This window comes from Phyllobates terribilis, unplaced genomic scaffold (assembly GCF_046119375.1).
Source record: "Phyllobates terribilis strain yellow unplaced genomic scaffold, ASM4611937v1 Scaffold_1__5_contigs__length_1240528914, whole genome shotgun sequence".
Lineage (NCBI taxonomy): Eukaryota > Metazoa > Chordata > Amphibia > Anura > Dendrobatidae > Phyllobates > Phyllobates terribilis.
Genome location: NW_027362761.1, coordinates 310,272,764 through 310,297,011, shown reverse-complemented (window position 1 = coordinate 310,297,011; position 24,248 = coordinate 310,272,764). Strand labels below are relative to the sequence as shown.

Here is a 24,248-nt window from a genome sequence, read left to right as displayed (position 1 = left end):
GCTTTTGTGTGGATTGTCATTTTCACTATGTTTTATCCAAGTAAGAAGTAATAAAAAATTTTGGACTTTATACGTCGATTTCCGGTGAGCTGAGTCATCTTGATCTTTCAATCTACATTGCCAAGCGCCGGCAGAGCGCTGACTGCGTGCTCCTGGATTCATTGACTTCACAGAGGGTGAGCTGTTTTTTTCTCTTTTTTTCACTATGGATGGCATTCCGAGGTAGGTGCCTTTCACACAATATATACCGAGCAAGCCAGCAAAGTACGGCATCAAGATATGGACACTTTGTGACAGCAGAACTTCATATGCTTTAAACGCTCAGGCATATACAGGAAAAAAGCTTGGAGAAAAACCTGAAAAGAATCGGGGTATACGAGCCATTTCAGATTTGACGTATAGATAAAAGAGGACAAAATGTGACATGTGACAACTTTTTTACATTCTTAATTATGAGGAAGACATCGTCTATGTATCTCCACCACCTTAACGCATGTTGGAAGTGGTGCGACACATAGACAAGATCCTCCTCCAATGCGGTCATAACAATGTTAGCATAAGCGGGTGCCATATTGGCACCAATGGTGGTACCACACCACTGCAAATAGAAGTAGTCTCTGAATAAAAAATAATTTTGTTTTAATACAATATCCAATAAAGCAATAATAAACTGCTTGCCTTTATCTGTTAAGTCCAATGATGCAAGTTTCCGTTTTACTGCTGTAATGCCTCTTTCATGATCACTGGAAGTATATAAGGAAGTGACATCAAAAGAGGCCAATATGACTTCATCTGTTAATCTGACCTTTTGTAACTTCAGTAAAACGACTGTGGTATCTTGAATGAATGAAGAGGTATTTTTTGCTAGAGGATTCAAAATTGTATCCAAAAATATACAATTTTTACTAAATACTGAATCCACCCCGGACACAATCAGTTGTACTGGTGCATTTGTAAGCGATTTATGTATTTTAGTCATTACATATAGTACGAATGTGGTTGGCTACTCTACAAATAAATAATCATGTAGATCTTGATCTTTAATCCCCTCATTCATGGCATGAGTTCCTGGCCCAAATGTCAACCTGTTAGAACCCTCCTGTTTGTTTTTTCCATCTTGTGTTTTGCGGTCACGTGACCACTTGCCTTTATATTCCAGCTCCGCCCTTTTGGCTGTGCTGGACTTCAGTGTTGTTTGACTGTTTTGCTAGCCAGGTGCTTCGGTGCCTATCTCTGTCAGTTTGATTGGTCCTTCTGGGACCTCTAGTACCTTTTTGTCAGTTTTTCTTTTGTGTTCTGCAACAACTTTCTCTGTTCAGGAAGTGTCCCATTATTGTTCCAGTCCTTAGTTCTTTTTGGGACCCCTTCCCTTTATTCTATAGGTCTTTGTTCAGACTAGCCTAGGACTAAGGCGGGTCCGTTCACAAGTAACAGGCAGCCCGCTACATCGTAGGGATTCAGCTTAGTCTTACTGTAGGGATAGCTTTCCCCTTTCTTTCCTTAGTACTTGTTGCAGCTTCCGTCCAGGATTTGGCTCGATGCTTGCAGGAGTTGACTCTGGAGGTAGCCAAGCTCCAGCAACACGTGAGTAGCTGTTCTGGAGCGCATTTTGTGGAACCCAAGGTAGGACTGCCTGATGTTTTTCTATGGTAAACAGCAAGATTTTTTTTCCTTTAAAAATGCTTGTTTGTTATATTTTCGTTTGAGACCAAGGTCCTCTGGGAATGAATCACATTGGTTTTATTATGTCACTTTTGCGCAATGAACCACAAGGGTGGGCTTTTTCTCTTCAACCTAATGATCTGTGCTTAAGGTCAGTAGAAGAATTTTTTTCTGCTATGGGTCTATTATATGACAATCCTGATCGAGTCTCATCTGCTGAGGCAGAACTCAGGCGTTTGAATCAGGAGTCAGGTGATGTTGAGAATTATTGCACACACTTTAGAAGGTGGGCTTCAGAAGTCAAATGGAATGATCCTGCTCTGAAATGTCTATTTCTTGCTGGTCTGAGTGAAAGGGTTAAGGATTTGCTAATTGCATTCCCCGCACCTGAGACTCTGCAGGATGCCATGCAATTAGCTGTTCGTGTGGATAGGAGGCTGAGATCTAGGCAGAATGAGGTAAAGACTCCTGTAATGCCAGGTCCTAGTCCCCAGAAAAACTGCTCAGACGGCGGAGAACCAATGGAGGTTGGGGCGATGTCGCTCCGCTCTCAGGAAAGAGACCGGAGGTTAGCCGAGGGATTGTGTCTTTATTGTGGTAAAGCTGTCCATTTGATTAAGTATTGTGAGCTTCGTTTAAGTAAAGAAAAAAAAAAGGTCAGGTACGCCCGTATAGATTGTTTACGCTCTGCAGGAGTATTTCTTTCTGGGAGTACTACTTTGCAGGAAAATTTGATTGAATTTCAGGTATTTGTGGATTGTGGTTCAACACTTAATGTGCTTGATAAAGGGTTTTTGGAAAAACTTAAATTGAAATCCAAACCTTTGTCTTCACCTATTTCTGTGATTGCAATTGATAACACTCCCTTGAAATGTATTACTCACAAGGTTGCTGCATTTCCCCTCACTATCAACGGACTTCACCAAGAAATTTTGGACTTGGTTGTATTCAATAATTTACCCTCTCCGGTCATTCTGGGATTGCCTTGGTTAAAACTGCACAATCCTTTGCTGGACTGGTCTACTAATATGCTAATGTCTTGGAGTCCGAAGTGCTATGATAAATGTTATAATGGTCGCATTGTGGCTGTGGAAAAAGGGGAATTACCCTCCTTTTGGAGGGCTTTTTTCAGAGGAGGAGTCGCAAGTTTTACCTCCTCATAGGGATTATGATTGCGCCATTGAGTTTATTCCGGGAGCTACTCTTCCCAAGAGTCGCTTGTTTAATCTGACTATCCCTGAAAGAAAGGCCTTGGAGGAGTACATACAGACTAGCCTGGCTGCTGGTCACATTAGACCTTCTAAGTCGTGGCAGTTGGATTTTTCTTTGCTAAAAAAAAGGACGGAGGTTTGCGTCCATGTCTGGATTTTCATGAAATTATTAAGATTACCGTACGCAATTCCTCCCCATTGCCGTTAATTCCTGACTTGTTTAACCAGTTAGTGGGGGCCAAGTGGTTCTCTAAGATTGATCTCCGGGGGGCATACAATTTGTTACGAGTGAAGGAGGGTGATGAATGGAAGACTGCTTTTAACACTCCGGTAGGTCATTTTGAGAATCTGGTGATGCCTTTCGGTCTTACCAATGCACCTGCATTTTTTCAGAACCTTATTAATGACATCCTGAGACCTTTGATTGGTAAGATTGTGGTTGTGTATTTAGATGACATTTTGATTTATTCGCCAGATCTGGAGTCCCATTGGCAGAGTGTACGTGAAGTTTTGCAGTTATTGAGTGATAATTCACTCTTTGCTAAGCTGGAGAAATGTGAGATCACTGTGCAGAAAATTAGTTTTTTGGGCTACATTGTCTCCAGCAAAGGCTTTGAGATGGACCCGGTGAAGGTTCAGGCTGTGCAGCAATGGCCTAGGCCTATTGGTTTGAAATCTATACAGAGATTTTTGGGTTTTGCCAATTATTACAGGAAATGCATTAAGAATTTTTCTGTAATTGTTAAGCCTCTAACCGATCTCACCAGGAAAGGTGCGAATACGGTCCAGTGGACTACTGAGGCCATTGAAGCGTTTAAGTATCTCAAAGAGAGGTTCAGTTCTGCCCCTATCCTTATGCAGCCTGATGAGACCAAGCCTTTTTTGGTCGAGGTCGATGCTTCATCGGTGGGGGTCGGAGCAGTTTTGTCTCAGGAGAACAGGGATGGAGTACATCCTTGTGCCTTCTTTTCGAAAAAAAAAATTCGGAAACCAAACTGAATTATGATGTTGGAAATCGGGAGCTGCTGGCTGTTAATCTTACGTTTGAAAATTGGCATCATTTTTTGGAAGGCGCTAGATTTTCTATTCAGGTTTTCACAGATCATAAGAATTTGATCTATCTGGATGCTGCCAAGCGCTTGAATGCCCGTCAAGCTAGGTGGCCATTTTTTTTTTCTCGGTTTCATTTTTCTGTTACCTATATCCCTGGTACTAAGAATGTTAAAGCCTACTCTCTCGCAGAATTTGCTCTTAACAATCATACATCCTCCTCAGCTGGGTGTTCCCTTTTTTTTGTTGCACTGGGAGACATCCGTCTTTTGGTTCGTTCTCCAAATTGGGGTCGGCGGTGCCGGAGGAGAAGAATTTTTCCGGTGATTTGGAGAGAGTTTGGACTAACTCCTGGGTAAGGGCGGATGATGTCTCTGCTCCTAGGCTTGTTAAAGCTTTCCACAAGAGGTTTCCAGATCGGCCTGGGCCTGGAGGATCCGAAGGATCCTCATAAAAGAGGGGGTACTGTTAAAACCCTCCTATTTGTTTCTTCCATCTTGTGTTTTGCGGTCACGTGACCACCTGCCTTTATATTCCAGCTTCGCCCTCTTGGCTGTGCTGGACTTCAGTGTTGTTTGACTGTTTTGCTAGCCAGGTGCTTCGGTGCCTATCTCCGTCAGTTTGCTTGGTCCTTCTGGGACCTCTAGTACCTTTCTGTCAGTTTTTCTTTTGTGTTCTGTAACAACTTTCTCTGTTCAGGAGGTGTCCCATTTTTGTTTCAGTCCTTAGTTCTTTTAGGGACCCCTTCCCTTTATTCTATAGGTCTTCGTTCAGACTAGCCTAGGACTAAGGCGGGTCCGTTCGAAAGGAACAGACAGCCCGCTACATCGTAGGGATTCAGCTTAGTCTTACTCTAGGGATAGCTTTCCCCTTTCTTTCCTTAGTACTTGTTGCAGATCATAACACAACCCCTTGCTGAAGACTGAAACCTGTATATCTGTTAACATTCTCATATAAATATTTACCACTAGTTTTGTTCTCTCTTCCTCATAGTCTCTGTGTTTGCGATTTATTTTACTCTCATTTCTCTCTTTTGTTGTTGATGTTGACGTTGGCTCCCTCTTCTTTTCCGCTGTTGAACTCCTGTGATGGTTTGTCTATATCTGTAAGCATCATCACACAATTTTAATCTCAAAAATATAAATACATCCTAATCACTCTCTTCTTACTTCATATGCAAAATTTGTGAAACAATTCATAATTAATAATGTGTATTAAAGAAGCACTCGTCCCATCAAAATTTGTATCCTCTCAATATAGTGCAGTCATCATATTATATAGCCCTGTGTACTTACAATTGCTCATTTTGCCTTTCTACCCAGCTAATTATTCTACCCACATTGGATATCTAACATCTGGATAATTGTTCAGGAGGCCTGGCACCCAACTCTCTGCTCTTAGGTTGCTGTTTAATTTTTTTGTCTAGATAGATGTTATATATGATAGATTTAAAAATAAAGAACTAAATTAAATAGATACTTGTTAATAGTCCCGACTTAGCAAACCACACCCAAAAGTGGTTGGCTTGGGGCATTTCTTACAAATTCTATATTTTACTTTTTAAATGTTAATAAGAATGCCAAAATGATACCAACCAAGATATGTTTTGTTAGAGAAAAGTGGTTTCTTTTTCATGGGTTTTATAAAAAAAATGGCTTTATTGCATCATTCTTAGGCCACGTGCACACGTTCTGTATGTGGTCAGTATTTTACATCAGTATTTGTAAGGCAAAACCAGATAAAGAACCCACTCCTGTCCTGGTTTCGGCTTACAAATACTGATGTAAAATACTGACCAAATACTGAACGTGTGAACGTGGCCTTGAAGTCACTTTTCTGTTTATAATTATCTTTACTATTACATTTGGTTTTCCCTTTACAGAGTGTGATGATAGAGCGCTGTGGAAGAAAAGTCCTACTGCTTGGGAGTTGTGGATTCATGGCTACTATGATGGGTGGTCTTACAGTCACTCTGTCAATTCAGGCAAGAAAAAATATTTTTATGTCCATCTATCAAAACTGCTCTCCATCCCCATCCTATTGTATAAAACTTATCCTAAGTACAATGAAACAATGTATAATATCTGTTCACAGGGCTGGACTAATTGGATGCCATATTGCAGTGCAGTGCTCATTTTCTTGTTCATCTTTTTCTATGGAATGGGTCCAGGTATTTATTCATTTCTCTTGCGAAAAATGTGAAGTATTCTTCAAATGTTGCCAATTTTTGTCCAGTAAGCAGCGCCGTATTATAAAACACATGCTGCTCCAGGTATCAACCGTGAACAAGCCCTGATTGAAGGCCTGGTTTTATTTGTCAATTATCATAATGATTCGCTAATTTCTGAGCAATTGTAACGATAGTTGATCAATTTAAGAGTGGGGTCTGACATTGCAGTCAATGTACTGCTGAGGTGTGGCCGTTTCCAAGAGACTCACAGAGGCTGTCAAATAGATTATGGGGAAATGCATGTTAATTGATTAATGAAATGCATGTTAATTGATTAATTATTGTTTATGACTGCACAATTGTACTATAAATAATAGGTAATTATTTTACATGCATTTCCCTCTAATCTGAGCCACTGACACTGTCATGAAGGGAGTACACCTCCGCTGTGTAGAGATCACAAAGTCTTATCCTACCCCTAACAAAAGAAAGGATTGATGATAAATCAATCATTGTCAGTTTCCGCATACATGTCACTTACAGATCTGGCACATACTGCGCACATCACCCACACATTAGACATATGTCACACTATGGACATCATCCAAAACTTTAATTGCAGTAGTTCCTACCTTATTTTTTTCAGGTAAGACACGGGCATCTCTACTTTTATAACCCTAGTCCCATAGCATAATTAGGCTCAGCTCACACGTCCCGTGAAGTCCTACCTACTTATTTTAGGCCACACTTTATTTCATTTTAATCCTTGGATATAGTGAAAAACCCAATCAAACTTGTTATCCAAATCAGCCCCTATCTTCTCAAAGGGCGCTTCTCACCATTTCTCAGACAGGAGGGACACAATCAGCTGCAATAGCAGGGATCTCATGCTGGGGTGTGATCTACCTCCAATGATGCTGGTATTGTGCACCCTGGCACCGACTCTGTACATTGATTATCTGAATAAAACTGGTGGCCAAATAAACTGAAACTGCTGATGGAAACCGAATGGCAAGCAAAAGGCGCCAGCATACATGTATACATGAACACACCCTGGCAGCCCTTGCCTCTCTGGAGTGTGTACCCTGAGGCTCTGATAGTGGTGGACATAGCAGCGAGAAGACTGATGCACCAATCAGCACTCGCACAACAGAGGAGGAAAAGGAGCTTTGCTGTTCTTCATGTGCTATCTTCTATAGTCTCACCTACTCCCCCTTCCTAAAAAATCAGTTTTGCTATCATGTCTCACGGGAAACAAGGAAAGATGGTGGAAAAAAATGTTCATAGTCATAAACTGTTTGGTCATCTGGCTCTGCTGAGATAACTTGCCATATCTAATAACTAATGGCAAATACGGTCGTGGCAGTAACTGCAAACAAAAAATTGCTCTCTCGAGAGTAATTCAATTGATCAGGAGGCCCATGAGAGGGGAATTATGAAAAATTGTATAATAGAAAATTTATTTTTTTTCGTGGTTTTCCTCTGATTTAAAATAAATAAGGAACCTTGTGGTTTTTATGTCCTATATGACGAGGTGGATATTTAAGGACACCTGACGTTGGTGCAGCCGGGAAGTTCAATATGAACAATAAAGGCTGTAGTGACTGTAAGGCAACAGGTGGCAACACAGCAACAGAACTAGAACCAAAAGACTGAATATCACTGCCATGAACTTTTTCCTGGTTTTATTATTCATGTTTGTAATATGGTGAATCCCATAACATTCCTGACTTTTTTTTTTTTCCTACTCTCTAGGGACATTAACTCTTACAATAGTTATAGAAATATGCAGTCACTCTTCCCGTGCTGCCATTTTTGTAATCATTACTTGTATCAACTGGTTCGGACTGTATGTGATAGGGATGATATTTCCATACGTGGAGGTGAGTATGCACTTTTTAGATTTCATACTACTTGATTCCTAATTAGATAGTTCAAAAGGAGAATGCAAATGAGGGTCCATACACCCCACTGCAATTTTAGACAAGCATATATGCTCTTTAGGGCCCGTTCCCATCTGCGTACAAATCGGACGAGTGCAATACGATAAAAAAATCGGATTGCACTCTGACTAATGTTATTCAATCATTCAGTGCTCATCTGCAAGTTTTTTCTCAGCTCGGGTCAAACTAAGAGAAAAATCGCAGCATGCTGCGAGTGGCCACGTATATTGGACGAGACTCGCCAATGCAAGTCAATGGGTGCAAGAAAAAAAAATCGATAGGCACACATGTGCAGTCTGATTTTTACGCATACATCTCAAAGGTAACCCAACATTTGATCAGCCAAGTACAGTAAATTCTCAGCCCGAACTGTCAGAATTCCCTATTTTTAATAACCAGCAAAGGCTAAGCAGACAGCTACGGGTTGTTATTAATAGGCTGAAATGGGGCCATAGGTATTGGCCCCTTCCCAGACTAATAACCTAAGCTGCCTCAGAAATGGCGCATCCATTAGATGCGCCAATTCTGACGCTTAGCCTTGGAACTTCCCGATTGCCCTGGTGCAGTGGCAATCAGGGTAATGGTTTTGGGGTTGATGTCAGCTGTTTATTGTCTGCTGACATCAAGCCCAGGGATTAGTAATGGAGAAGTGTCTGTCAGACTCCCCCATTACAAACTCCGCAGTAGAAAAACATATACACATACAAAAGTCCTTTCATTGCAATAAGCACTCCCCGACAATTGCCCTCTTTTACCCGTTTATTAGCAAAAAAAAATAAGCCACAGGGTCTGCCGTAAATCCATAATATGGACGTCCCACGACACTCCCCGACTGTGCTACATCTAGAGGATCTGATGAGCAGTTACACTAGTAACGCGACCGCTCACCACGGCCAATGAGAGTAGCGCGAGAACCAGCGACCGTGACGTAGTAGTGTTATTAGTCTGGGAAGTGACCAATATCTATGGCTCTTCCCAGCCTATTAATATCAGTCCGCAGCTGTCTGCTTAGGCTTTGCTGGCTATTAAAAATAGAGGGGACCCCATGTCATTTTTTTCTTTGTGCCCCCCCTTTTTAATAACCAATAAAGGCTACGCAGACAGCTGTGAGCTGTTATTAATGGGCTAGGAAGCTGCATGGATATTGGCCCCTTCCCAGAATAATACTAGCTCACAGCTGCCTGCTTTCCATCAGATGGTTATTAAAAGTAAGGGGAACCCCACACCTTTTTTTCATTCATTTATTTATTAGTTGAATACAAGTACAGAAAACTATACACGCAAAGCACTGATTATATATCTCACTGACATATTTCTATTTATTCTATTCTGACAGTTTAGGCTGTGAAATTACTGTAGTTGGCTGATGAAATGTCGGGCTTCCTTTGAGATGTGTGCATTAAAATCAGACGGCACACATATGGTCTGTGCGCCGTGCGATTTTTTTCTTGCACCCATTGCCTTGCATTGGCGAGTGTGACCCGATTCTCGCAGACAATCGCAGCATGCTGCGATTTTTTTTTCTCAGTTCAATCCAAGCTGAGAAAAAACTTGCAGATGAGCACTGAATCATTATATTACCTTGGTCAGAGAACAATGAGATGTTTTCTCGCATTGCATTCCTCTGTATTATACGCTAATGTTAGCGAGCCCTTAATTAGACTGTCTAAGGCCCTGCATGCACAGTTTAAATCAGTCTTTATTTATATACACTCCTCAACATTGAAATTGTAACACAAAGACGGAAATGTCATAAAGCTATGGAAATCACAGGATTGATAGACATGTTAATGATACGAAAATTATGAAAAAAATGGAAACAAATATTTCAAAATATCTAAATTTAATCAGTATCGAGTATGAGCGCTACTTGCAGAAATACACACACTAAAACACCTTGTCAGGCAAGCATGCATGGCTTAACTGAACTTACATTGTGTGCCGAATTATTAGGCAAATGAGTATTTTGATCACTTCGATTTTTTTTTATACATGTTGTCCTTCTCCAAGCTGCATAGGCTTGAGAGCCAACTACCAATTAAGTAAATCTAGTGATGTGCATCTCTGTAATGAGGAGGGGTGTTGACTAATGACATCAACACCCTATATAAGGTGTGCTTAATTATTAGGCAACTTCCTTTCCTTTGGCAAAATGGGTCAGAAGAGAGATTTGACGGGCTCTGAAAAGTCCACAATTCTGAGATGTCTTGCAGAGGGATGCAGCAGTCTTGAAATTTCCAAACTTTTGAAGCGTGATCACCGAACAATCAAGCGTTTCATGGCAACAGGGTCGCAGGAAGCGTGTTGGCCAAAAAAGGCACAAAATAACTGCCCATGAATCGAGGAAAATCAAGCGTGAAGCTGCCAAGATACCATTCGCCACCAGTTTTGCCATATTTCAGAGCTGCAACGTTACTGGAGTATCAAAAAGCACAAGGTGTGCGATACTCAGGGACATGGCCAAGGTAAGGAAGGCTGAAAAACGACCACCTTTGAACAAGAAACATAAGATAAAACGTCAAGAATGGGCCAAGAAATATCTTAAGACTGATTTTTCAAAGGTTTTATGGACTGATGAAATGAGAGTGACTCTTGATGGGCCAGATAGATGGGCCAGAGGTTGGATCAGTAAAGGGCAGAGAGCTCCACTCCGACTCAGACGCCAGCAAGCTGGAGGTGGGGTACTGGCATGGGCTGGTATCAAAGATGAACTTGTGGGACCTTTTCGGGTTGAGGATGGAGTGAAGCTCAACTCCCAGACCTACTGATAGTTTCTGGAAGACAACTTCTTCAAGCAGTGGTACAGGAAGAAGTCAGTATCGTTCAAGAAAAACATGATTTTCATGCAGGACAATGCTCCATCCCATGCATCCAACTACTCCACAGCGTGGCTGGCCAGTAAAGGTCTAAAATAAGAAAAAATAATGACATGGCCCCCTTGTTCACCTGATATGAACCCCATAGAGAACCTGTGGTCCATCATAAAATGTGAGATCTACAGGGAGGGAAAACAGTACACCTCTCAGAACAGTGTCTGGGAGGCTGTGGTGGCTGCTGCACGCAATGTTGATGGAAAACAGATCAAGCAACTGACAGAATCTATGGATGGAAGGCTGTTGAGTGTCATCTAGTGTTGAGAGAACATGCTCGACACTGCTCGGTACTCGCCCGAGCATCACGCTACTCGGGATGTTCGGCGAGCACCGAGCATTTCCGGGTTACTCGGGCGGGAGCTCGGGTCTCCGCCCTGCATGTTTGGCGCTCTTTACAGAGCCAATGAACATGCAGGGATTGCCAGCCAGTCACTGTAATGCTGCAGCCATGTTGGTTGTGGGCATTACAGTGATTGGCTGGCCGCACAGCGTCACCTCGAGTATTTAAAACCGGGCGCCGCCATCTTGGACACAGTCGCTCCGGATTAGACAGTGTAGGGACAGCGCTGCTGATTTAGGGAGAGATATAAACTGCAAAATAGTTAGTGTAGGGTCTGTAAAGGCTGCCAGAACAAACAAACAGTCCTTTTCAGGACTAATATCCATCCCAGATACCAGGCAGGCAGGCTGTATAGGAGACACAGTGGTTATACCAGCAAACGCTGCATTACAGTCCTGTGTGCTCCTGTTACTGAAATTGCTGGACTTAGCACCAGGTGTCGGGGGCCAGGAAAAATCCTTTTTTTTTCATCTAAATCCTCCTTTTTCTTTCCTCCTTCACACTGTACAAATACCCGTCTTATTAACCTTTAGGTGTGTCCCCCCCCCCCCCCCCCCAAAAAAAAAGGGTGTCTCTGATTTTTCAGACACAAATATAACTGTTGAAAATAGTCTGGTGTAGGCTAGAGAAACAGAAGTGTTGTTTTGCACTTCCACGGTTCAAACCTCTGCATTATCCATTTTGGGCCATTTGTATCTAAAAAAAAAAACTGTTTGAGTGTGTCGCTCACTGTTCAGCCGCAAATCTATATATTTAAAAAAGTGTGGTATACCCCAGTAAACAATAACTGTGGTTTTGCCATCCCACGGTAAAAAATCTCTATTATTCAGGTTTTGGTATATTTTCCGTAAAGAAAAACAGTAGTGTCTCCTGACTGTTGTGACACAAAAATATATCTGTTGAAAATAGTCTTGTGTAGGCCCGACATCCCAGTGTGGTTTCGCAGTTCCACGGGTCAAATCGCTGTACTATCCAGTTTTGGGCCTTTGGTATCTAAAAAAAAAGCAGTTTGAGTGTGTCGCTCACTGTTCAGCCGCAAATATCTCTATTTAAAAAAGCGTGGTATACCCCAGTAAGCAATAACTGTGGTTTTCCTCTTCCACGGTTCTAATCTACTCTTTATTACCCTTTTTCCATTGATAGTGCAAGTGTAAGCTATTTTACTTCATTTACAATGGGCAAGGCGCGTGGCAAGGGACGTGGAAATGGACGTTCTGGTGATGGTTCGTGCAGAGGACGGGGCCGTGGCCAAGGTGAATATGTGCCACAACCAACAGCCACATCTTCTCGCTCCCACTTCTTGACCGAATTACTAGGGAAGCACAGAACAACACCAGTATTGAGAACTGATCAGTGTGAACAGGTTATTAATTGGATAGCAGATAATACTTCCAGTTACCTGGGCACCACCACCTCCGGTCTGTCTTCCACACGGTCAACTCTTAGTAGCCGTGAGTCTCGACCGCATACTCCTCCTCACCCTGATGCTCCTTCCTCCCACCATGCCGAGTGTCGTCAGACAGCAAGTGATCCCACACTTGGACACTCTGAAGAGCTGTTCACTGTTCCATTTCCATATTTGGGCCCCTCGCCTGATACGCTTGAAGTGGTGGAAGAGGAGATCCCATGTTGCGATGCCAAAATATTTGAACAGCCACGGCCACAGGAAGTCGACGTTGGCAATCTGTCACAAGAGGTGGACGATGACGAGACACAATTGCCAGGAAGTGAAGAGGAGGATCGTGGTGTGCAAGTGGAAGAGGAGGAGGTGGTGGATGATCTAGTAACTGACCCAACGTGGAAGGAGGACATGCAGAGTGAGGCCAGCAGCACACAGGGGGAGGGAGGCAGAGTACCCCAACAGGCAGGAAGAAGCAGTGTGGTGGCCGCAGACAGAAGGCAGGCAACCATTCCCCGTAACACCAACACGAGGGACATTGCCAGTACAAGCGGTAGGTCTTCCAGAGTCTGGAATTTTTTTAAAGACTCTGCTGATAACCCCAAAAAAGGCCATATGTTCCACCTGCCATGCCAGCATCAGCAGGGGTGACAAAACTACCAGCCTGACCACCACCAGCATGATCAGGCACATGGCAGCAAAGCACCCGACTTTGTGGGGCGAAACCCAGGGTCCACGACCAGTGTCAGCGGGTGTCACTACTGCTTCTTCCACTGTTGTGCGTGCAATAGAACCCCCTGTTGTGTGTGCAAGGCAATCCCCTGTCCATACTGCATGTAAAGATGCACCCTCCTCTCAGTCTTCAATTGTCATGGCAGTTTCTCAAGAAACAGCATCAACGTCCACGTCCACGTCCCACCGCAGCATTCAATTGTCCATATTCCAGACCTTTGAACGAAAGCGGAAATTCGCAGCTAACGCCCCACAGGCCACAGTCCTAAATTCGCACATTTCACGACTGCTTGCGTTGGAAATGCTGCCTTTTAGGCTGGTGGAGACAGAATCCTTCCGCAATCTTATGGCAGTGGCCGTCCCTCGGTACTCGGTCCCAAGCCGACACTATTTTGCCCGGTGTGCCATCCCCGCACTACACAAGCACGTGTTCCAAAGCATCTGCCGTGCCCTCAACAACGCAGTTACTGGGAGAGTCCACCCGACAACGGACACGTGGACAAGTGCTTGTGGCCAGGGACGGTACATCTCTCTGACGGCACACTGGGTAAACATAGTGGAAGCCGGGACCCAGTCGGACCTTGGGACGGAACACATCCTTCCCACACCGAGGACTGCGGGCCCTATGTCAGTCAGAGTTGCCCCCACAGTGTACAGCTCCTGCGCATCCTCCTCCTCCTCATGTTCAGCCTCCATCTCAGATATCACCACATCAGTTACAAGCTGGAAGCATTGCAGTACTGCCTCCGCCAAGCGGCAACAGGCTGTGCTGAAACTCATAAGCTTAGGTGATAAACCTCACACGGCTTGTGAGTTGTGGACAGCTGTGAAAGAGCAGGCAGATCTGTGGCTGAGACCGCTGAACCTACATCCAGGCATGGTCGTGTGTGACAATGGCCGTAACCTGGTGGCGGCTCTGAGGCGAGGTGAGATCACACACGTACCATGCCTGGCTCATGTGCTTAACCTCGTGGTTCAGCGGTTTCTTAAATCGTACCCCGAGTTGCCAGATCTGCTCGTGAAAGTACGCCGCCTGTCAGCTCATTTTCGCAAGTCGGCTACAGCTTCCGCCGCCCTTGCTGTGTTGCAGCAGCGTTTGCAGCTTTCCGCACACCGACTGGTGTGTGATGTCCCCACACGTTGGAACTCTACCCTCCACATGTTGCAAAGGATTTGTGAGCAGAAGAGAGCAGTTGTGGAGTACCAGCTGCAACAAGGCTGTCAATATTCAGGTCAGACTCCACACATAAGACCTCAGGAGTGGACCTGGATGTCTGACATATGTACCATCCTGACAAACTTTGAGGAGGCCACCAAGATGGTGAGTGACGATGACGCCATCATTAGTGTCAGCATCCCACTTGTCTGTCTTTTGCAACGCTCTCTGCAGAGAATTAAAGAGGAGGCATTGCAGCCAGAGTATGATGAGATGGATCAAGAAGCCGTAGCGGGCGATTACACACAACCCAGCCTCATCTCATCCCAACGTGCACTGGGGGACAATGAGGGAGAGGAGGAGGAGGAGGAAGAACAGGAGCTGCTATCATGCGTTGTAGACGGTAGTACCTGTACAAGTGTCATACCGTCGGTTCAGCGTGGGTGGCCTGAGGACAGGGGGGAGGAGGAAGAGGAGGAGGAGGAGGAGGAGAGCATGGTCATTCGTCATCTTGGTGAGGACACGGAAATCTTGCCCGTTACCAGTCTGGCACGCATGGCTGACTTTATGTTACACTGCCTTAACCGTGACCCTCGCGTTGTCAAAATGTTGGGTGACAGTCATTACTGGTTGGTGACACTTGTAGACCCCCGCTACAAGGAGAACTTTCACTCTCTTATTCCTGAGGTGGAGAGGTCTACAAAAATGGGGCAGTACCAGAAGGCCCTTGCTGCAGAACTCTTAAAAAAATTCCCATCTGAACACGCTAGCGGCAGAGGTCACAGTTCGTTGCCCAACCAAGGCGTACAGGCGAGAGAGATGCAACTCCAAACCAGCAGAGGCAGGGGAACACTGTCAACGTTCTGGGACAGTTTTCTGACACCCGCCCAGCTTACAGGCCCTGAGGCGCGGGGTACTCTCACAAGGAGTGGAAAGTTTCAAATGATGGTGAGGGAGTACCTTGCCGACCGTACCAGCGTCCTCCGTGATTCCTCTGTGCCTTTTAATTATTGGGTATCCAAGCTGGACACTTGGAATGAACTCGCTCTGTACGCCTTGGAGGTCCGGGCCTGCCCTGCCGCTAGCGTGTTATCGGAGCGTGTTTTTAGTGCCGCTGGGGGAATTATAACTGATAAGCGCATTCGCCTGTCAACTGACAATGCTGACAAGCTGACCCTTATCAAAATGAACAAGGGCTGGATTGGGCCAGACTTCTCATCACCACCAAATGACAGCAGAGTAACATAAAGTCAAATCCACTGTGTTATTTCGGGAGGTGTATTCACATGCACCGCTTCATACCCACACATGGGTAACCGCTTCCTCGTTTCGGCTGTTTTATCTTCTTCTCCTTATCCTCAGCCTCCACCACCACTATACCACCAGGGTGCCAGCATTGCAAGTTCCTCCGTCCTTATTTTTGGCAGCTTTTGCTTGCAAGGCATAAGCAAATACTATGGGACACCCACTCCCCAATAATGGGACTTATGTTTGTAATATGCTGTACTGCATGGCTCTTGTAAGGGGCATTGCAAGTTGCTCCGTCCTAATTTTTGGCAGCTTTTGCTTGGAAAGCATAAGCAAATACTATGGGAGACCCACTCCCCAATAATGGGACTTATGTTTGTAATATGCTGTACTGCATGGCTCTTGTAAGGGGCATTGCAAGTTGCTCCGTCCTAATTTTTGGCAGCTTTTGCTTGCAAGGCATAAGCAAATCCTATGGGAGACCCACTCCCCAATAATGGGACTTATGTTTGTAATATGCTGTACTGCATGGCTCTTGTAAGGGGCATTGCAAGTTGCTCCGTCCTAATTTTTGGCAGCTTTTGCTTGCAAGGCATAAGCAAATACTATGGGAGACCCACTCCCCAATAATGGGACTTATGTTTGAAATATGCAGTACTGCATGGCTCTTGTAAGGGGCATTGCAAGTTGCTCCGTCCTAATTTTTGGAAGCTTTTGCTTGCAAGGCATAAGCAAATACTATGGGAGACCCACTCCCCAATAATGGGACTTATGTTTGTAATATGCTGTACTGCATGGCTCTTGTAAGGGGCATTGCAAGTTGCTCCGTCCTAATTTTTGGCAGCTTTTGCTTGCAAGGCATAAGCAAATACTATGAGAGACCCACTCCCCAATAATGGGACTTATGTTTGTAATATGCTGTACTGCATGTGACGCGCCCCCTGGGCCGTGTGTACACGTGTGTGGGATACCCGCTGCCGGGTCTCTGGGGTCTGTAGTCTCCGTGGCGGTGACCCGGTCCCGTGGCTCAGGCTGGTCAAACCAGTGGCAGTCTTTCTTAGGTTTTGAGGTTAATTGTCCGACTGCGCCACCCGTGGATTGCGGTCAGGGAGTACCACCGCTGCGAGGCAGACCGCTGAGGCTGGTGTTGTGTGCGCAGCATAGAATGAGATAACTCCCCACGGGAGGAGTATAGCCTCAGGGCAGTGAGTGTGGATGATGGGGGTGATGGTGCACGAGCGCAGCAGGAACAACTCAGAGTCTTTGCAGTGCAGTTCAGGGTCTTTACTGATGATTATAAGGTAGACCCTCCTGGGAGTACTGGCTAGCATTAGAGGCCTGGTCAGTCTGTGAGCAAGCAGGAGTTCCCCTGGCCAGGTGGAGTAGTAGGCCTCCCCGTCTGTCTGCACTCTTCCTGGCTACCTTGCTGTAAGCGGGTAGAAGTAGCCCACGTCCCTGAGTGTACCGTGTAGTGCTCACCCGTATGGCTGGTGACTTGGGGCCTTCTGTTAGCCTCCGCTCCACGACGGCAGTGCTGGTCCCTTGCTTGTGACTGAGCCTCCGGGCTTCTATGGCCAGAGGACCTGAAATCCCCTGCCGGCTGGTTTCTGCTGCTGGATATATAAGTCCTCACAGCCTCGGACTCCTGTGTCCGGTTCCTATTGTCTTCTGCCAGGGCGAGCTCTGCTCAGCTTCCAGCCCCTGGTCTTTAGCTCCTAGCTCCTACAGAGCTCCTTGCTGTTACTTTCCCTTGCTCTCACTCTGACTCTGACTGTTCTCTGACTCACTCAACCCCGCCCCAGATCCAGTTTATAAGGGCAGAATTCTCCCCTCCCAGGACTGGGGCAGGAGGATGTTGCATGTTTAAGGGATCCTGACCAGGAAACCTCCCACTTGCTCTCCGACGTAATATCTCTATTACTGTGGTGACCAGACCCCTGGGGTGCCACACATGGCTCTTGTAAGGGGCATTGCAGTTCCTCATAATTTTTGGAAAGCCTTCCATTCACTGCTTAGGCCAACAGTGCACAGGAGACTCAGTTGCTATAAATGGAAAAAAAGGTTTAGTTAACGCCCTCTGACCTCCATGTCATTTCCAAGGGGCATTGGAGTGCCTCGAAATTTTTGGTAGGCATTGCACTCACTGTATGCCCTATAACTGTGTAGCCGAACCGCTCCTTTTGTTACAGAAACATATCCTACAAGACATATCTGGTTGACTGGCCAGATATTGATGTGAATGGTCCCTGTTCATCCTGCTCTTTCTCCTTTGTCACTACCTCATCCATCATTTATCACCTGAAGCTTTGTTTTAACGGGAGTCATAGAACTTGGATAGTAGCAGGAAAACATCCAGCAATCCTCGGAGGAGGTAGGATATGCGCCAAAATGCTGACCACCTCAGGCCTAGCCGCTACTACATACATGCGCTTGCATTACAACAAAACAAAGCAGATGCTAACGTCTATCATCCTCATCATGCTCCTCACCTTGGCACTCTCAACTCCCCTGATGGAGAAGCCAGGGCCCACCGGAGGAGTCTGATAGTCCGGTGGGCTCGGCCAATGCTGCCCTAAAGCAGGCCAGGCTAAGAAAAGTGTGGACAAGGTTACCGGGACAAATAGGGGTGGCTGTGGACCGAGTAGGGACACCCGGCCACCCCCTGGAGGCTGGGGAGCAAGCGGGGACACCCGGCCACCAGGCGGCTGGGGACTGAGTATGGATACCAGGCCGCCGACACAGCCATGGCGTGGTGGCCAGATTCCGCCTCCACATGCCTAAAAGGCCCAATTTAAAGTGCAAGCAAGCAAGCAGTATGGTATTGCAGCCTGGGGGTGGGTGGGTGGCAGGCTGCATACTTGCGCTTGCATTGCTAGGAATGGGAGAGGTACAATTGAACACTGCCCTGGGACAAGGACTTGAATGGGGATAGTTGCAAGTCTGCAACGACAGGTGCAAGGTGGGAGGCATCTTCGCATGTACCATGAACAGGGGTTTGGCATGCACACACTACAGCGGAATAGGCTCTCCTTCCCACTAAATGCACTGGGGAGAGCACAGGTAATGTTTTGGTATACGCGTTTAATCTTATGTATAAGACACACCAGGACAAATAGGGGCAGCTGGGGACTGAGTATGGATACCTCGCTGCCGAAGCAGCCATGAGGTAGTGGCCAGCTTCGGCCTCCTCCAAACTAAAAGGCCCCATTTCAAGTGCAAGCTAGCAGTATGGAATTGCAGTCTTGGGGTGGGTGGGTGGCAGGCTGCACACTTACACTTGCATTAAAAGAAAACATAGCAGATGCTAACTTCTATCATCATCATCATGCTCCTCACCTTGGCACTCTCAACTCCACCGATGGAGAAGTCAGGGCCCACCGGAGGAGTCTGGTTCTCTGGTGGGCTCGTCCAATGCTGCCCTAAAGCAGGCCGGGCTAAGAAAAGTGTGTGGGGGGATGTTCCAAGGAGAAATAGGGGCGGCTGGGGACCGTTTATGGACACCCGGCTGCCCCCAGGCGGCTGGGGACCGTGTGTGGACACCCGACCGCGGGGCGGCTGGGGACCGAGTATGGACACCCGGCCGCCGGGCGGCTGGGGACTGAGTATGGATTCCAGGCCGCCAACACAGCCATGACATGGTGGCCAGATTCCGCCTCCACATGCCTAAAAGGCCCAATTTCAAGTTCAAGCAAGCAAGCAGTATGGTATTGCAGCCTGGGGGTGGGTGGGTGGCAGGCTGCATACTCGCGCTTGTATTGCAAGGAATGGGGGTCGTACAATTGAACACTGCCCTGGGACTAGAACTTGCATGGGGATAGTTGCAAGTCTGCATCTTCTGATGCGGCAAGGATCACTTATGATGGGCACACTTTTAGACAGTGACCTGGGAGTCAGAGATGCTTCCAGGGGTCTTCCCCATGCTGTTCCCATGTCTTTTCAGCACTTTATGCATGTGTCACACAGCACATGGCCAGATAAGGTTGTAAAATGTTAAAATTACATTTCCCGGTGAATGCATTTGTCATAGTTTGAAAGCAATACAAAAGTGCAAAAACACATAAAAAATGCTACTTGTGAACATAGCCGAAGGTGTGGAGGAGTATTTTTGGTTTTGGTCATTTATTTTAACTTATACACAAGTCTTTTCCCTGGAAAGGATGTTCCTTAACATATTTCACAGGAAAAAAGTTTCACTTTCGTTTTTGAACGTTTTATTGTGAGCCCGTAAAAGTGGCTTAATACCTCTGACCACGTTGTTGACAGCAGTGACCTGGGGGTCAGAAATGCTTCCTGGGGCGATCCTCATGCTGTCCCCATGTCATTTGAGCACTGTCACTATCGTTTTGGGCACTTGTTAGGCTTTTAAAAGACTGCCGGGAGTGCCACCGCAAAAATGCTCGAGTCTCCCATAGACTAACATTGGGCTCGTTGCTCGGGTCGAGCACCCGAGTATCACGGCAAGCTCAGGCCGAGCTTCGAGCACCCGAGCATTTTAGTGCTCGCTCAACACTAGTGTCATCATAAAGAAAGGTGGTTATATTGATCACTAATTTTTTTGGTTTTGGTTTTTGCATGTCAGAAATGTTTATTTCTAAATTTTGTGCACTGATATTGGTTTACCTGGTGAAAATAAACAAGTGAGATGGGATTCTATTTGTTTTTTATTAAGTTGCCTAATAATTCGGGACAGTAATAGTTGTAACATACCTGGCGGCGTCCTTGCATAGTGGTCCATCTCCCACTGTGCAAGAGCGCGCACTTGATCTCCTGTCCAGAATGTCTCTCTGGCTTCCCTCCATGCTGTCTGTTTGTGTCTGTTTCTGCTGCTTAAGGGCGGCGCCCGATCACTTCCTGCTTTTTGTACCTGCTGTGGGTCACACCCCTTGTGCGTCCTCAGCCTATTGCTGTCTGTCACCTGGTATATAGCTCAGCTGCTCCCATCTATCCCTGCCTGAGCATAGTGTTTCATTCAGTGTGTGCGTGCACTCTGAAGGTGCCAGGTCCCGTTCTGTGTTCTCTTGTCTGCCTATCCTGGAGGCTGTATTTCCAGGCCTGTCTGAACACGCTCCTAGCCTGTTCCTCCTGCCTTCTAGGGGCCAATTACCTAGACCCGTTCCTGTATCTTGTCTGACCTGTCTGAACACGCTCCTAGCCTGTTCCTCCCGCCTTCTAGGGGCCGATTACCTAGACCCGCTCCTGTATCTTGTCTGTCCTGTCTGAACACGCACCTTGCCTGTTCGTCCTGCCTCTCTGGGGGCCGTATTCCCAGATCCGCTCCTGTATTCCGCTGCAGTGTCGGTCTCCTCCGTACACTCAGTTCCAGTCTGAACTCTCTCCTATCCTTTACCTGTTTTGCCTCTATGTCCGTTCCCTTCCTTTTTCTGCAGAGTCTGAACTCGTACCTAACTCTTGCTTGTTGTCTCTGTACTCCCGTTTGTGAGTTTGTGGTCCACTCGCTTCTTCTCTGCTAGTACCCTGTGGGTGTCTGGCTCTGCCTTTCCCTTCCTGTCTGTTCCGTGTGAACAGAGCCCTGTCCCCCCTACTCAGCCTAGCCTGCTCTGACTCCTTTGCTCACCGCTCCGGTGGTTCTAGCCTGCTCTGACTCCTTTGCTCACCGCTCCGGCGGTTCTAGTGTGCTCTGACTCCTTTGCTTACCGCTCCGGCGGTTCTAGCCTGCCCTGCTTCTGCCCACTGCTCCGGCAGTCCTGTCCTGCCCTGCTTCTGCCCGCTGCTCCGGCAGTCCTGTCCTGCCCTGCTTCTGCCCGCTGCTCCGGCAGTCCTGTCCTGCCCTGCTTCTGCCCGCTGCTCCGGCAGTCCTGTCCTGCCCTGCTTCTGCCCGCTGCTCCGGCAGTCCTGTCCTGCCCTGCTTCTGCCCGCTGCTCCGGCAGTCCTGTCCTGCCCTGCTTCTGCCCGCTGCTCCGGCAGTCCTGTCCTGCCCTGCTTCTGCCCGCTGCTCCGGCAGTCCTGTCCTGCCCTGCTTGTGCTCGCTGCTCCTGCAGCCCCGTCCTGCTCTGTTCTTGCCCACCGCTTCGGGCGTTCCCTCTCTGCTGTGGTTGTCTACCGCATCTGCGGTTCTGTGACCCAGTCTGTACTGGGTCTTAACCTTTCTGTGCTCCAGCCCGTCCTTTCGGCCAGTACCTCCCTGTCTGCATACTCGCCTGTATCCACCCATCTGCATACCTGCCGTGTTTGCTTATATCCACCAGTCTGTGCCAGCCTAACCTGCCTGTTCCTGAGTCCCAGTGTGTACTGGGTCCTATCCCGCCTGTGTTCCTACCTGCTAGTGCCTCCCTGTCTGCACTCTAGCTGTGCTTGCCTGTACCCCTCTACCTGTATTGTTCCTGAGTCCCAGTGTGTACTGGGTCCTATCCCGCCTGTGTTCCTACCTGCTAGTGCCTCCCTGTCTGCACTCTAGCTGCGCTTGCCTTTACCCGCCTGCCTGCATACCAGTCGTGCCTGCCTATACCCTCCAGTCTGTGCGCCAGCCTAACCAGCCTGATCCAGTAATCCCTGTGTGGGTCAACCCCCGTGTCCGGAGTTTGACCTGGAGTAGCACCTGGTCCCTCTGCCCGGTTTCTCCCTGGTGCACTGGCGTCGTATGCCGTCGTGCCATCTTGGTCAGATCGGCCAGATACTTAGTCACGCCCCTCCAGGCACTCTCCGGTTCATGGTCCAGTGGAATCACTACAATCACACGCACACGCCGCTCAGCCCGGGCGTGTGCATAACAGCATGCTCAGGCCATGGTTCCCGTTGAGCCCCACGGCCTTCGCTCTCTGAGAAGTTTTCCAGCGAATACATGCATTAAAATAAATAAATAAATATTTTTTTTTTCCTTTAGCTGAGTTCCAGGCGAATTACGCACCCGTCCAGATGGATCTATCTGCTCTCGTTCCCGCGGATCCGCTACGTTATTATGGGGATCCTAGACAAAGTCGTGCATTTGTGGAGCAATGCATGCTACTCTTCAAGTTCTACCCTCTATGTTTTCCCACCGATCGGGTTAAGGTGGCATTCATTATGTCTTACCTGGCGGGTGATGCCTTGGAATGGATCAACCCCCTATATGAAACACAGGATCCGATCCTCCTGGACCTAATGGCCTTCCTGGTGGCCTTTCTAATGGTCTTCGATGATCCTAACCCGGAGGCTCCTGCTGAAGCTTCACTTCCCAATATCCCGGAGCAGCCCCAATGGGTAATGTGTGTGGGTAGCGCAATAGTCCTCCAGCCCAATGAGACTACTGCCCACCCAGAATCCTCACAGGGTGACTACGCTTTCCGGAATACTTCTCCCAACCTCAAGAGGCAGTCCAGACGTGCTAGACGTAGAGGCAAGCCGTCACGCCAGGGTCTGTCCTCCCTGAGACCTCCTGACCCCAACCTTGAAGTCCCTACTGAAGCTTCATCTCCCTGTATCCCGGAGAAGCCCCAACGGGTAATGTGCGTGGGTAGTGCACCAGTTCTCCTGCCCGAAGAGACTTCTGCCCATCCAGACTCCACACAGGAGAACTTCCTGCACCCGGCATCAGATGCTTCACCCACTTTAACCGGTGTGCATGTCCAAGGATGCTCCAAAGCTGTGGTTACCTCAGAGTCTGTGCACCTCTACTACCTGGCGGAGGACCCCCTGTTGCCTCCTGAATCCTCCGGGATACCACTCGATGACAAATGGAGAGAGAATTCTCTACACCCGGTACTCGATACTTTGTCCGCTTCGTCCTGTGAGCCTGACAATGGGTACCCCAAAGTGGTAGTTACCCCCGAGTCTCTACACCCCTCCGACCAGGCGGAGGACCTCCAGTTGTCTCCTGAACCCTTCGGGGTGCTACCTGGTAGCGAAAGGACAGAGACTCTCCTATACTCTGTACCTGATACCTCGCTCGCTTCGTCCAGTGAGTCCAACCTAGTGTACTCCGAAGCAGAGGTTACTCCCGAGTCTCTACACCCCTCCGACCAGGCGGAGGACCTCCAGTTGTCTCCTGAACCCTTCGGGGTGCTACCTGGTAGCGAAAGGACAGAGACTCTCCTATACTCTGTACCTGATACCTCGCTCGCTTCGTCCAGTGAGTCCAACCTAGTGTACTCTGAAGCAGTGGTTACTCCCGAGTCTCTACACTCCTCTGACCAGGCGGAGGACCTCCAGTTGTCTCCAGAACCCTTCGGGGTGCCACCTGGTGGTAAATGGACAGAGACTTTCCTATATCCTGGATCTGATACCTCGCTTGCTTCGTCCAGTGAGTCCGACCTAGTGTACTCTGAAGCAGAGGTTACCCGTGAGTCTCTACACCCCTCTGACCAGGCGGAGGACCGCCAGTTGTCTCCAGAAGCCTTCGGGGTGCCACCTGGTGGAGAATGGACAGAGACTTTCCTATACTCGGTACCCGATACCTCGCCTGCTTCATCCAGTGAGTCCGACCTAGTGTACTCTGAAGCAGATGTTTTCTCTGAGCCTCTGCACTCTT

General features: G+C 47.3%; 1 protein-coding gene across 3 annotated transcripts in view; it reads left to right on the top strand.

Moving 5' to 3' along the window:
• LOC141259065 (solute carrier family 2, facilitated glucose transporter member 9-like) overlaps nt 1–24,248 on the top strand; it is an 87,330-nt gene that overhangs the window by 58,998 nt on the left and 4,084 nt on the right. For all 3 annotated transcript variants that reach the window (XM_073674518.1, XM_073674529.1, XM_073674539.1), the window contains 3 exons: nt 5,806–5,907; nt 6,018–6,093; nt 7,849–7,976. In XM_073674518.1, coding sequence (XP_073530619.1) covers nt 5,806–5,907; nt 6,018–6,093; nt 7,849–7,976 — 306 coding nt within the window. The remainder of the gene's footprint in view (nt 1–5,805; nt 5,908–6,017; nt 6,094–7,848; nt 7,977–24,248) is intronic.